Source organism: Sphaeramia orbicularis, chromosome 5, assembly GCF_902148855.1.
Source record: "Sphaeramia orbicularis chromosome 5, fSphaOr1.1, whole genome shotgun sequence".
Lineage (NCBI taxonomy): Eukaryota > Metazoa > Chordata > Actinopteri > Kurtiformes > Apogonidae > Sphaeramia > Sphaeramia orbicularis.
Window position 1 is genome coordinate 48,536,329 of NC_043961.1, and position 13,731 is coordinate 48,550,059.

Sequence of the window (13,731 nt, forward strand, 5' to 3'; positions counted from 1 at the left end):
ATTTTTCATTATAGTTTAGTTTTATTTAGTTTTGACTTTTTACCTCCGCCAAGGAGGTTATGTTTTTGCCAGGGTTTGTTTGTCTGTCTGTCTGTCTGTTTGTTTGTCTGTCCGTTAGTGTGCAACATAACTCAAAAAGTTATGGACAGATTTTGATGAAATTTTCAGGGTTTGTTGGAAATGGGATAAGGAAGAAATGATTAACTTTTGGGGGTGATCGGGGGTGGGGGGGCCCACGGGGGGGCCCACTGATCAGCCTTGGCGGAGGTCTGCGCTCTCCGAGTGCTTCTAGTTTTCTCTAATTCAGTTAATTTTAATTAGTTTTTAGAGCAGGTTTGCTAGTTTTTATTAGTTTTTGTTTTTTTCTAAATGCTTAGTTTTAGTTTAGTTTTTTCATATCTTTTATCTTTCTCACCGTCATATTCAAATAAATCCCGTATAAGACTTTCCCCCAACTTTAGTTTCCATGTTTCCAGTTAGAGTTAGGAAAAGGAGACGACTGTAAACCACAAGTGATGAGAAGTGACGGACCACGAAGCGCTGTATGGTGCCAGCAGCTAAAACTGCACAAGCAAAATTAATCGATTTCATATCAATCCGACATTGACAAAGACAAAAACGAAGGGAATTTTATTCATGATTTTTATACATTTTAGTTAGTTTTGTAAGCACACAATACAGTTTCAGTTAGTTATGTTTTTTTTTCTTTTAATCATAGGTTTTATTTATTTCAGTTAACGAAAATGTTTTTTTCAATTCTAGTTTTCGTCATTTCGTTAGTTTTCGTTAGCGGTAATAACCTTGGTTCACACAAAGGATATCTGATGTTTGGGGTAAAACCATTTTATCCCCAAAACTCCATTTCGGGGATATAATAACAAACCTTAGTATTTTATCATAGAAATGTTTCATATTATTGCTTTAAATCACGTCTTCGTTAAACTCTGCCAACCTGTGCAGAATGTTCCCATGATACATTAATAGGGTCATTCATTTGTGTATTGCGTAGATATCATTTGAAGCTACAATCTGTGCATGTATGTTTGTGTGTGCGTGAGTGAGTGTGCGAACTGCGAGATGGGCCATCTGCTCATCCTCACTGGTGGAGAACGCTTCCATCAGAAAGTTAAGAGTGCCAAACAGTCTGCCAATATCCAACACACACACACACACACACACACATATATGTAGACGAAGGCACACACACACACACACACACACACACACACACACAGCAACATACTGACCTCATCCAGGAGATGCGATCTTGCCAGAACTCATACATTATGTAACACGACTTTCCTGGGAGCTTCTGAACGGACACGCTGACAGTGATGTAGAGAAGAAAAGTGGTGTGGAGCAAAAAAAAGAGAGTATGAGGTAAAAGAGACTTTGAATTCAGCAAGAATAAATCACATGAAACAGTTTGGTTGTTCTGAGAGCACAAGAATGGTCAAAACTAGGGAATGAAAAAAGGTTCTTGTAAAACAGCATAATAAGCATTTTTGTAGAGAGTGGCACTTCAGTTAAAATATTGTTCACAGTTTGGGGTTATATAAAAGCTGCTGAAATATCCTGCGGTGGCTGATGACAAACACATTTTTCTAAAGCTCTATTTTTGGGTCACTGTGAGCCTGAAAGTATACTTTGAGGATATGTTGCTTTGATTACAAAAGAAAAATAAAGAAAAAAACAAAGTCGCCACTAACTGCAGGTTGTCAGAATGGGCTGAGGTGGCATCGAGGTAGCTTTTCAAAACTTTCTGGAAGTTGTCCATATTCTCGTCGGTCACTGACATCTGCCTCTGAACCAGCAGGATGTTCTGTTGGTGATGACACAGAGGGAAAGAGAGAGAACAAAGAGATTATGAAGACAAAGAACAAGGTGGTTATTAGCAAAGCCTACACATGCACATATACTGTATACAAAACCTTTTGTTTTGTTGTTTTTGCTGGGTTTAAATGAACATACATATTTATTTCTCATTCTTTTTTTCTTCAGATAAAACAAAACAATACAGGAAATATGTACACAGCCTTAAAAACACACAAAAAAACTGAACTAAACAAGTTCTAAAGGTTAAAGTCACAATTTGGTGTGACCCCTGACCTCATGACAAGAAGCAACGCAAACAAGTGGAAACATTTGACATGTGTTGAATGAAACCTGGTATAAAACATCAGAAAATTAATGCAATAAATCTCATATTATCTGAACAAAAGGGTTAAAGATATGTTAAGTGCATAGGGAGGTCACACTAAATACTACCTCTTTGGTTTATAGTAGCTGTCCAATATATCCAGATTTAATTCTAATACAGAGACTGAAAAATGCATATATGTGGCTGGAACTTTACTAAACCAACAAAACTAATGTTGGCCTGAGACTTTTGCACAATACTGTGAATGAAGAGTCATCAATCTCCGTGTGTGGAGTTACATGTTTTTGAAACATGGTGGGAAGATAATAATTAATTAATTAATTAATTAATTATTAATAAATACATGTGATACTTCTTGAATTTGCTGTCACTTAAAGCTTTTCTGAACAGATTTCTTAGCTGAAAGCTTTGAGTGGGAACAGCTGCACAAGGCAAGATAGAGGCACTCATTTATATGTGAAGTACCAAAACACAGAATACTGCTAGCATAACAGCATGATGAGTCTAGACCAGTGTTTTTCAACCTTGGGGTCGGGACCCCACGTGGGGTCGCCTGGAATTCAAATGGGGTCGCCTGAAATTTCTAGTAATTGATAAAAATAAAAAACTTGCTATAAAAAATAGATGGTGAGTGTGGATCTATACTTTAATTTACTTTTATTATGTCATTATTTAGCCATATTATACTATATGTGAACTTTGGACACACTTTTACTCTATATATAGTTCATACAAGCTAGCTGAGCCACGGACTTATCTACAATTTACGTAAACACATACGTGTAACAACTCTGAGGAAACCTTGAAAAACACCGGTCACTAGATGCAACTTGTATTCGGATGCTGACATGCTGTCACTATGCCTGTTTACCCTGTATGTGCCAAATAAATCCTTCTTCTTTGACACGAGCCCGTATCTCTTGCTGTTTCTGTGAGCAAACGACGAAATGAGTTGAGAGAGACAATTCCAATACATAAAAGACATGACAAACTCTGAACCTGAAGCACTGTGGTACTGTTTATCTTTCAAATGTTCATTGTGGTCGGTTTCAGATGCTGCAGCTCTTTCATAATTCATAGTTTCAGTTATTGTTTGTTCAATATTGATTGCAGCCTTGTAAATCTAAACTGGACTGACTGTACATATCCTGACCAAGGAAAATGAAATTCTCACTTTGTGCAGTAATCTACACCTGGCTTTTCTGCCTCTGCCCACAATAATATACATTATATAGACTAAATGTCATCTAAAATTAACATTATTTGCAACATAGTATAGCAAACTATTACATGATGAAAAACAAATAAATTCTAGCAAAAAAAAAAAGTCTCTGTTTTGAATGTCTGGGGTCGCCAGAAATTTGTGATTTTAAAAAATGGGGTCACGAGGCAAAAAAGGTTGGGAACCACTGGCCTAGACTGTAGACTATACAATTAGATGGAGGAATCGTGATCTTTCTGGGCTGCCGTTTTGAAGCCAGGAGTTTACATTATCGCCTTTGAGCTAGAAGCGACCATATGTGGACAAAAGGGGTGGAGCTGTGGGAACATAAGGGGTTGTAGGTAAGCTAATACTAACAGTGGCTTATTGTCACAGGAAAGTGGTTCATCAGGCACTGAGTATGAAAGTAATTTTCTAGTCTTGTTTGTAGAATCTATAACCACATCTACAGTCAAGCTTGTCAGGAAAAAAAATGTTTTCTCAAATGAGAAGAAGCTGAAAATCCCACACAGTAGGCGTCTTTGAGCAGAGACCTTATTAGTGGTGCAGTTATTTAAAGATGGACCATTAGATTGCTCATTAGAGGTTCTAAATAACTATATTTTACTGTAAAATAACTGCTGAACCACTAATCCATGTGCTTTGTAAGGTCAGGGAAAGTTGAGTTTATCTGCGGTCCAATACACTGCCATGGACCTTTGGGTGTTATTGTTTATTGTGGATCCCCATTAGCTTCCACCATTGTGATTGCTAGTCTTCCTGGGGTCCCAGTTAAAAGACATACAAAAATTAATACATCATTCACAACAAATACAGTGACAATGCAGTAGTAATAAATAACAGTTAACACACACTGTAAAAATAATCCTGTTGTTTTTACGGGAAAAAAATGGCAGTTGTGGTTTCCAGAACAATACTGTAAAAAACACATCCAACTGTAAACATATTTACGGAGTGACATGTAGATTTAACATTTATATTTAACACTGGATTTAAATGGTAAATAGACTGCACTTATTTAGCACATTTTCTACACCTTCATAGTGTCCAAAGCCACCGGGTCAATTTAGGGTTCAGTGTCTTTCATGGACACTTTGACAGTCTGAGCCAGGATTCGAACCACCAACCCTCTGGTTACTGGACGAGCCACTCTACCAACTCTACCAACCCATTAATTTACAAATTTATAATGTTACATTGTTAAATGTTTACTTTTTTATAACTTTTTTATTAAAAAAAAAAAAAAAAAGCAGATATGCCGTTATTTCAACATTATGATCGTGCAATTTAAACGGCATCACATTCTTTTTCAATGTACAGTTTTATTTTCTAAAAACAATAAAAATACATAATTTCTACATACAAATCTGGTTTTGCTCACATACTCTTCCTGTAAAACTACAGCTATATTTGATTCAATCGTTAACACAAAAATCTTTTCAAATAAACAACTTTGCATTGTATTGTCACTTACAGTTTTTTTATGTTGCAATTTTACAATTTTTTTTTGTTAATTCTGTAGTCATTTTTTTACAGTGCATCCAATAAGTACAACTTTCACATATGGTACACCATAGATTTTAGTATTCTTTTAAATACATGTAAATTAGGTGAGTCCCTCAGCCTTTTTGGCAAATTATTCCAGAGTTGTGATGACCTGAATAAAACAGATTTTTGCAGTGAATTAGTTCAAGGCCGATTAACGACTAAATCAGCTAAAACGGCTAAAACGACTAAAACAACTACAAGCATTACTTCCACACTGGTTTTACTTTGGAACCTTTGTCTTTGTGACTTGCTCTAAACCTGCAATATGTTAACAGTGCTACCGTAATATGTGGTAGGGTGACCAAGTGCTTATGAGCCACATGTGGGACAAGGGGTGTGTTTGTGTGGGACAAAGTGGGACATGTAACTGTAATGCTGGAACAAAGTCTAGATTTTTAAACAATCTGCATCTTATTGTCGAGCTTATAAATATGAATAACAACAATTTGATTTGGTTGCACATAGTATGCATATTTTTGCACTGGGGATTTATTTTTTGCACAGGTTTCAACAACTTTTTTTTGCTTGTAAAAACAAAACAAAAAGCATATTTTGTCACCTCAAGTTTCTCAGTTCAAACTCCAAACTTAAAAATAAGTAAAGGGGAATATGGATCAAATCTAACCAAACATCACATACATACAGTGTGTCGCTTCAGGTCATACTCGCCTCCATGTGCGATAGAGAAATAAGTTTGACATAGTTCGCAGAATACCCTCTGTGAATCATCCCCCACCGTTTTCACCCATGTATAAACATTTTCCCATTCTTTTCTGTAGTTGCATCTTCTTTTTTTTTTGAGTTTCCATGATTTCCGCCAATATTTATATGTATCTGAGGCTTTTCCCTTTGTTTTTTGTGTGTCGGTGGGCGGAGCTCAGGAGGACACAGGTGACAGGTTGATGGACTCCTGACCCCATGTGTATGTTGGTTGATTGACAGCGGACACAGCCAATGGTGATCACTCTTCTCTGCTATAAAATGAAAATCATGTTTAGAGAAAGGCGACTGTCCTGCACTTTGGAGAGTCAGAGTCGATCAAATGTGGGACATCGTCTCAGTTTGCGGGACGTGAAAAAAATGGTCATAATGCTGTGCAGTCCCACACAAAACGGGACACCTGGTCACCCTAATATGCGGTCAAGTATGTGGTCAGTTTCTTCATATATGGCAGTTGTTAGTGGACTTTATCCTCTAAACTTAATGTGAAAAATGCTCATGAGCTTACATCCATAAAGACCCAAACATCCACCAGCAACCAAAATCATTCACTGATATAAAATGTTAAATACCTGCTGATCCACTAATCCTATCAATCCATGTAAATAATTAGTGTAAATGCAGTTTTGTCATCTTCTCATGGTCATCAGATATGACCCATTTGGACGTTCAGACACTCCGTAGTGAACGTAGAAACACTGTCATCTTCAGTAAAACCCATGGAGTTTGATCAGTTCCAGTGGTTGGAGACCCTTATTTTATGTTCAGTTAACAATATATTTTTAAGAAAAAAATATATATATATTTTTCTTCAGTTTTCTCTGTATTGGATATAATAACCCTCAACTTTAATCTGAGCTTTAATGGACATTGACATAATCAGTACATTAACCCTTTCATGCATGAATTATGAGAACCTTCATCAAGATGTTTTTCCCAAGTGATTTTTATTCCTCTTTTGGCTTGAAAAAAAAAAATAGAAAAAAACAATGCGATTGGATTTTTTTTTTATGAATCTATTTTTCATGGAGTTACAAAAATGTCCACTCAACTGGACACCATGCGTTTAATTTTAGAAGCAAAAAAAACCTGTATTTACTGATGTACTGTGTGAAAACTATGAAATAAAAACATGTTTAATGCTACTAATCTGATGTTTTCTCACATTTTATCATACTCTAATACTAGTTATTTCTCACTTCATAGAGATAATATGCAAAAAAAAAAAAACAAAAACTTTTTGTTTAAAAAAAGCAACAACAAAAAAAATCCTGTTAATTACAGTCTAATAACAATTAGCATTTTTTTTACACTCAAACATGTTACTGCAGATTACGTTTATCTAGAACAGCAAAGTTACAGTAATGGTATGAATTGCAGCGTGTAGGATGATGCATAAGTGTCCATTGTATATGGAACAAGGTTATAATAGTTTGGGATTTTTTATTATAGTTTAGTTTTATTTAGTTTTGACTTTTTTTTCTCCAATTCAGTTAGTTTGAATTCATTTTTAGAGTAGGTTTGCTAGTTTTTATTAGTTTTAATTTTTTTCTAAATGCTTAGTTTTAGTTATTTTTAGTGTTTTTATATATTTTATCTTATTCACTGTCGTATTCAAATAAATCCCAGACAGGATCACTGCTGCTTTCTCCCAACTTTAGTCTTTATGTTTCCAGGTAGAGTGGGGACCAGAAGACGACTCTAAACCACAAGTGACGACAAGTAATGGACCGTATAGTAGCATATGGTGCCGCTAGCTAAAATTGCTTGAGCGAAATAAATCGATTTCGTATCAATCTGACATTGACAAAGATGAAAACTAAGGGAATTTTATCCATAATTTTTATACATTTTAGTTAGTTTTGTAAGCACACAATACAGTTTCAGTTAGTTATCATTTTTTTCTTTTAATTATGGTTTTTATTTATTTCAGTTAACGAAAATATTTTTTCAATTCTAGTTTTCATCATTTCGTTAGTTTTCATTAACAATAATAACCTTGATATGGAACTAAAACAACAAAATCCATGAATATACAAGAGAACACCTTTGAACAGCTGTCCACTGTAGTGACCACTATGCATGAAAGGGTTAAATATAGGAAAATACCTGATTTTTACTTAAAATACAAAATACAGAGAATAATATTAGAGTAAATGGTGATAAATCACTCAAGAAAGATTAAAACAGAGAAAAAAATCACTTGGGTGCTGCCACAAAAGCAGCACTGGGTCTTTATGGGTTAATAAGGCACTAAAACTGGAAAGGTTATATGGCAGACCTATTGTTATACAAACTGTTCTACCGTCATTTTCAGCTGTAGTCATATTGTTTTCTCTCAGCCCCTCACTTGTAAAATGCTACATAAAACTAATCTTTAGGACCTGCTTTCCATATAAATAAATATCAAACCTTTTGACAGGTAACAGCAAAAGCAGCTGTAGGATAACTTAGATGTTTTCTTACGTTTGTATTTATAAAAGCTGCCTGTTTAAGAGCAGAATGACTTCAGCTGGCAGCAGTTCAGTTTCCCCCTCAGGGAAACTCGGCTTGAACTCAAGTTTTCATCTCAGCCTCTTGCCCTCTTTACCTTCTCAGCATTTCAAAGCAACTCTGAGTCATTACAATAACTCAAGTAAAACAAAACTCTTTTATAATGTGAGTCTTTTGTAAGAGCTGATTTATGTATAGGAATCTGCTTTGAAAGTCAGTTTAGTCAATTCATGCAGATACTGTAGTTTGTTTTTTATTTACTCTGCTTTTGTTTATTTAAGGTATCATCTGTAGATACCCTAGCACAGTCAATATGAAACAGCAAAACAGATGGTGGTGCGTCGCCTGAATATTAAAGATAAATGAAGAAACATGTACGTAATACTTAACAGGTGTGAGACTTTGTGAGTTAAACTGGACATGAATTTATGCAGGAAAATGTAAAAAGATGTATATTATATATATTTTATAATGTTTTAGGTGTTATTTTAATAATCATCAGTGATAAAAAAAAAAACAATAAAACTTGGATTCTTCAACCAGAGTAGAAACTACTACTATGGATACTGGATGAGACTCACACCCACATTGTAATACCAACAGGATTCAGACATAGTGGGTGTTTTCATACACTTTCTACCTCCCCAGAGGACTACGTGAAAGTTAATATATACCATATTTTTATATAACTCAAATAAACTCAGGCAATCGATGTAAAGTAACCTCATACTAAGCCCTACGAGCTTTACTGATTACTTTTTACAGCGTTGCACATGTGGGCTTTCCATAGATAAAGTTTACATAGGTTGAATCACCTAAAACAAACTTGTGTAAGATGGCATTGTGTTGGATTTTTTTTTTTCTCTGATTCTGATCTGACATTTAAAATAAGGGCAGAAAACAAGGCTGAAATCAATCTTTTGCAGGGAACTTGTGCTAGCACTTGAGAGCAGCTGAACACAGGTAAATAACATCCTTTTATAACTTTTGGAAGATGGAGCAGATTCATAAACACTTCTAAACTGATTTTAGAGTGGAGAAAAACAGTACAGGAGTGGTAACACTAGTGATCTAAATGCTACTAGAAAGAATCTGAACCTATATCTTTTGTTTAGGGCAGGGGTCTCAAACATGCGGCCCCCCCAAAGGCTCCAGTGCGGCCCGTGGGATGAACTTGCATAGTGCAGAAATTCCACAGACAAGGCTGTCGAAATCATTTCAGTTCAGGTTCCACCTACAGACCAATATGATCTCAAGTAAAATAATAGCAAAATAAAATAAAAAATAATGACTCCATATTTTCTCCTTGGTTTGATTTGAAAAAAAATATTACATTATACATGTAAATAATGACAACTTCAAATTTTTGTCTTTGTTTTAGTACGAAAAATTAAACATTAAATTATGAAAATATTTACATTTACAAACTATCCTGTAACAATAAAATGTGAATAACCTGAACAAATACAAACAACCTGAAATGTTTAAAGAAAATTAAGCACAATTTTAACAATTTTCTGCCTGTTACTAAGTGTATAATGTCTTTGTAGAGCCAATCCATAAAGCACATGTATAAATGATAAGTTAAGGCAGTGGTTCTCAACCTTTTTTCAGTGTTGTACCTCCTGTGAAATTTTTTTTCGGCCAAGTACCCCCTAACCAGCGCAAAACATTTTTGGTTGGAAAAAATGACTTAAAACAGAGTGCTGTGCCATCAGTGTCTGATTTATTAAACTTTGGAACTCCATTTGTAGTGGTCTCTCTTGAACTATTTGGAAGTAAAAAGATATAACTAAAAAAAGAAAGAAAGAATTAACTTAATTATAAATAAAGATTTGTGCACATAAAAATAATTGTCAACATAAAGCGTCCTCCTTTGGGATCATAGTAAAGATCTGTTCTCAAAAAGAAATAATTAACTTCATTATAAATCCACATTTGTCTACATGAGATGAGATAATCTGAATTCTGACAGTTTCCTCTTAAAAAAGTCAGGTGGCTTACCATCGTGACATCCATGTTTTGTCTTAAGATGACGCTGCAGATTTGCTAGCTTCATGCTACTGTTAGCTCGTTAGCTTCATGCTACTGTTAGCTAGTTTCTCCCCACAGAAAAAACACAGTGCCTTGGGTGGGTTGCAACTTGTGGACGTAAATCCAAATAAAACATAATCTTCAAGATACAACCGGAATTTTGCCAGCTCTGGTTTGGCCTTCTTTGCCACTTGTCCCTCCGTGTTTTCAAAAGAATTACACTTAAACCATGACTCCATTGTTTGAGTTTTCAAGTGATTGACAGGTGATGCTAGGTGGCATATGACAGGTTGGGTCGAACCATTCTGGTACAGGGGAGACTCTGGGTTTTAAGGATAATGAAATCAAGTAGCCTTCTAAATATAAAATTCATTTTATGAACTTATACATTTTCCTGAAATATTTAATTAATTTAATAATTATTTTTAAAGGATTTTTGCATGAATGCTACTTTTTAAATATATTTGAAAATCTCATGTTCCCCCTGGAGTGCCTTCACGTACCCCCAGGGGTACGCGTACCCCCATTTGAGAACCACTGAGTTAAGGCATATTATTGTTAAAATTGCACTTATTTTTCTTAAGAAATTTCAGTTTTTTCAGGTTATTCACATCTTTTTTGTTTGGATAGTTTATAAAAGTAAGTATATTCATAATTTAATTTGTTTGTTTTTTTTTGCATTAAAACAAAGACAAAAATTTGGAGTTGTCATTATTTATAGGTTATTATGTTATTATTTAACTGGTCTGGCCCACTGGAGATCAAATCGGGCTGAACGTGGCCTGTGAAAGAAAATGAGTTTGAGACCCCTGGTTTAGGGACTGAGGAGTGTTGGTACAACTCTGTCCTGTCCCTGCATGTCTGTTGAGTTATACATAAGTTTAATTTACAGTGCTCACTAACAAAAAAGGAGTTGGTTTATTTTATTCAGATGTGAACACCAGTTTCGTTACACTGTGTTGTGCTGTGTTAAACATTGACTGTGTGAGTCACTGAAGTGGCTTCCTTCAAACTTTGCACTCCATTTGATTTGCACAGCATGGCGCAATTGCAAAAATCAAGCTACGCTACAGTCTGTTGCAGGAATATAATTCTGCCACAGTTGTGCTGCGCAGTTGCCTCAGGCAAACAGAGGAGCATGACATTTTAACTATACACAGCCATGATCTCATCACACAGACTAATCAGGAGTTCTTAATTAGTACACAATGCTGTCTGTAAAATCTCAAAATCATCACATTTATGTTTCCAACTCAGTTCAGTTCGAATGTGTTGGGGTAAAACACCATTTATTATGTATCATTGTGTTGCAGTAAATGTAGTGTGAGGTGTTACCCATGAACCCCTTAATGTAGGTGTTGCATTGTGTGCAATGATGGCATAACTACTATGATTACAGTGACAGTCATTATGATGGCTGCTCGGTGCAAGTGGTACTAAGTGCTGCAAAATAACAAAATGTTCCCTGCTCAGGTCCAAATCTCAGCTGACATTGTGTTATTAGTGCTCACTTACAGACTTGTATGTGCTGGCCAGTGTGTCCTCCTTCAGTGGCTCCAACTTCGGACCCTAAAAGAAATGAATATGAGCAAAAATCCTTGTTGAAGTACTGTTAAATATGTGATATGAGGACAGGAATACTAGTATAGCTCACATATACTTTCAACTCTGTTTGGATATTTCCCCTTTATTAAAAAATCTGTCCTCATGACCTTTGTTTAACAAAATGTCTCACAATGCACACACAAGAACTCAAAAGCAAACTACAAATGCTTGGTTCTTTTGGATTTAACCCATAAAGACCCTGTGCTACTTTATGTGGCAGTTCCAAAATCATTTTTTCTCTATATTTAACTTTTTATCAGTGAATGATCACCATTTATTATAATATTATCCTCTGCATCTTGCAGTTTTTCAGTAAAAATCACATACTTAATTCACTGATCATGTAGGCCTAGATGTTCATAAAACTCAGATTAAAATTGAGGAATATTATATTAGAAACAAATAAAACTGAAGAACAAGTGACTTTTTCATCAAAGATATCAATAACTCAATGTAAAAACAAGCGTCTCCATCCACTGTCATCGATCAAACTCCATGGGTTTTACTGGTGAATCAATGTTGTAGAAGACTCGTTCATTACGGAGCCTCTGAACGTCCAAGTTGGTCATATCTGATGACCATGAAAAGATGAAAAACTGTATTTTACACCAATTATTGACATGTATTAATCAGTGATAGGATTAGCGGATCAATAGGTATTAAATAGTTTACATCAGTTGATACTTTTGGTTGCCAGTGGCTGTTTGGGTTTTTCTGGGTTAACTGCAGATGCTGAGATCAGATCATATTGGACACTGCAGACACAGAGGCTTTACTCTGTCAGGATATTGAGTTATGAGTGTATGTAATGTATAGATCTCACAATAACATCAGTGTGTGTGGTCCACAAGTAATAAACTGACGGGAAAAAAATCCCAAAAACCTATTAATCCTGCACTGTTTACCTGTGATCATTGTTGTTGTTGTAAGCATAGACATGCATGCTCTTCACACAAAGTAACAACAACACAAATTTTCCATTTTCATGACAATTTATGTGGGCACAGCATGCTCAAACATAGAGGTGAATGTTCTGCCAAATATCTGTATTAGTGTGGACAAGCCTTTCATTTATTTTAATACTACTTTTTTTTGTTTTAGATCCACGCAGGCGGGTCAATAAAAGGGTGCATCCATTCATTCAGTAATTCCATGATTTATCTGGGGTACAATTGTAAAAAAACAAACAAACAAACAAAAAAACACTGAAAAGCAATGACTCATCGAAGTCAGCCATAGTCACAAAATGCTAAATAGATTAAGTAAAGCCTGAAAAACATGTGTAAAAGATCTAATTGGATGTTATTTACTTTTCAGACTAAAGCCGTACAGCCTATAAAAACATGGCATATGGTGTGATGCTCAGTAAAGTTCAATAATAACACAGAAAGACCTCTCCATCTTAAAGGTTATGGTTCTTGTGTGTGTAAAGAGAACATAACCTTTGAGGCAGAAAACACATTCGGTTACATTTAAGAAAGCAGACAGGAGCGGTAGAATGAGCAGAAGGTGTGTACGATGGCGGCGGCGTTGAGGCACGTGGATGGATATTACACTAGGAACACTCTGCAGGTTATGAATTGCTTTGATATTACACTCTTGAGTCCCTCTAGGTAGAAAATCCGAGGACTGAACAGAGGAAAATGTTTTGAGAAACTCTGAAAGGGAGGCGTAGAATGGACATCAAAAAAGACGAGAGTAACAGGAGTTTATAAAGAAAAGAATGGGCTGAGAGAGAGAGAGAGAAAGAGAGAGAGAGAATGAGACGGAGCAGAAGATGGTGCAGGCAACCGTGAAAGAGGTTTTGTAATGCAGTAGTGAGGGTGGGTCGCAGTGTACAAAATGAAAGAAGTGAGGTGAGTCACTTCTGTGTTGGGCAGGAACGTAAAATCCTGTTCAAAGTAATGCTTTTCACAGTCTTTTATGTGCACCTTGTCCTTGCGACCAA

The 13,731-nt window shown here is 35.6% G+C and overlaps 1 protein-coding gene across 1 annotated transcript in view; it reads right to left on the reverse strand.

Moving 5' to 3' along the window:
- The window catches only part of necab3 (N-terminal EF-hand calcium binding protein 3), a 74,942-nt gene that overhangs the window by 16,595 nt on the left and 44,616 nt on the right, over window positions 1-13,731 (reverse strand). The window contains exons 9-11 of the mRNA XM_030133949.1: window positions 11,694-11,747; window positions 1,710-1,822; window positions 1,248-1,325 (exon numbers count right to left, since the gene is read on the reverse strand). Coding sequence (XP_029989809.1) covers window positions 1,248-1,325; window positions 1,710-1,822; window positions 11,694-11,747 — 245 coding nt within the window. The remainder of the gene's footprint in view (window positions 1-1,247; window positions 1,326-1,709; window positions 1,823-11,693; window positions 11,748-13,731) is intronic.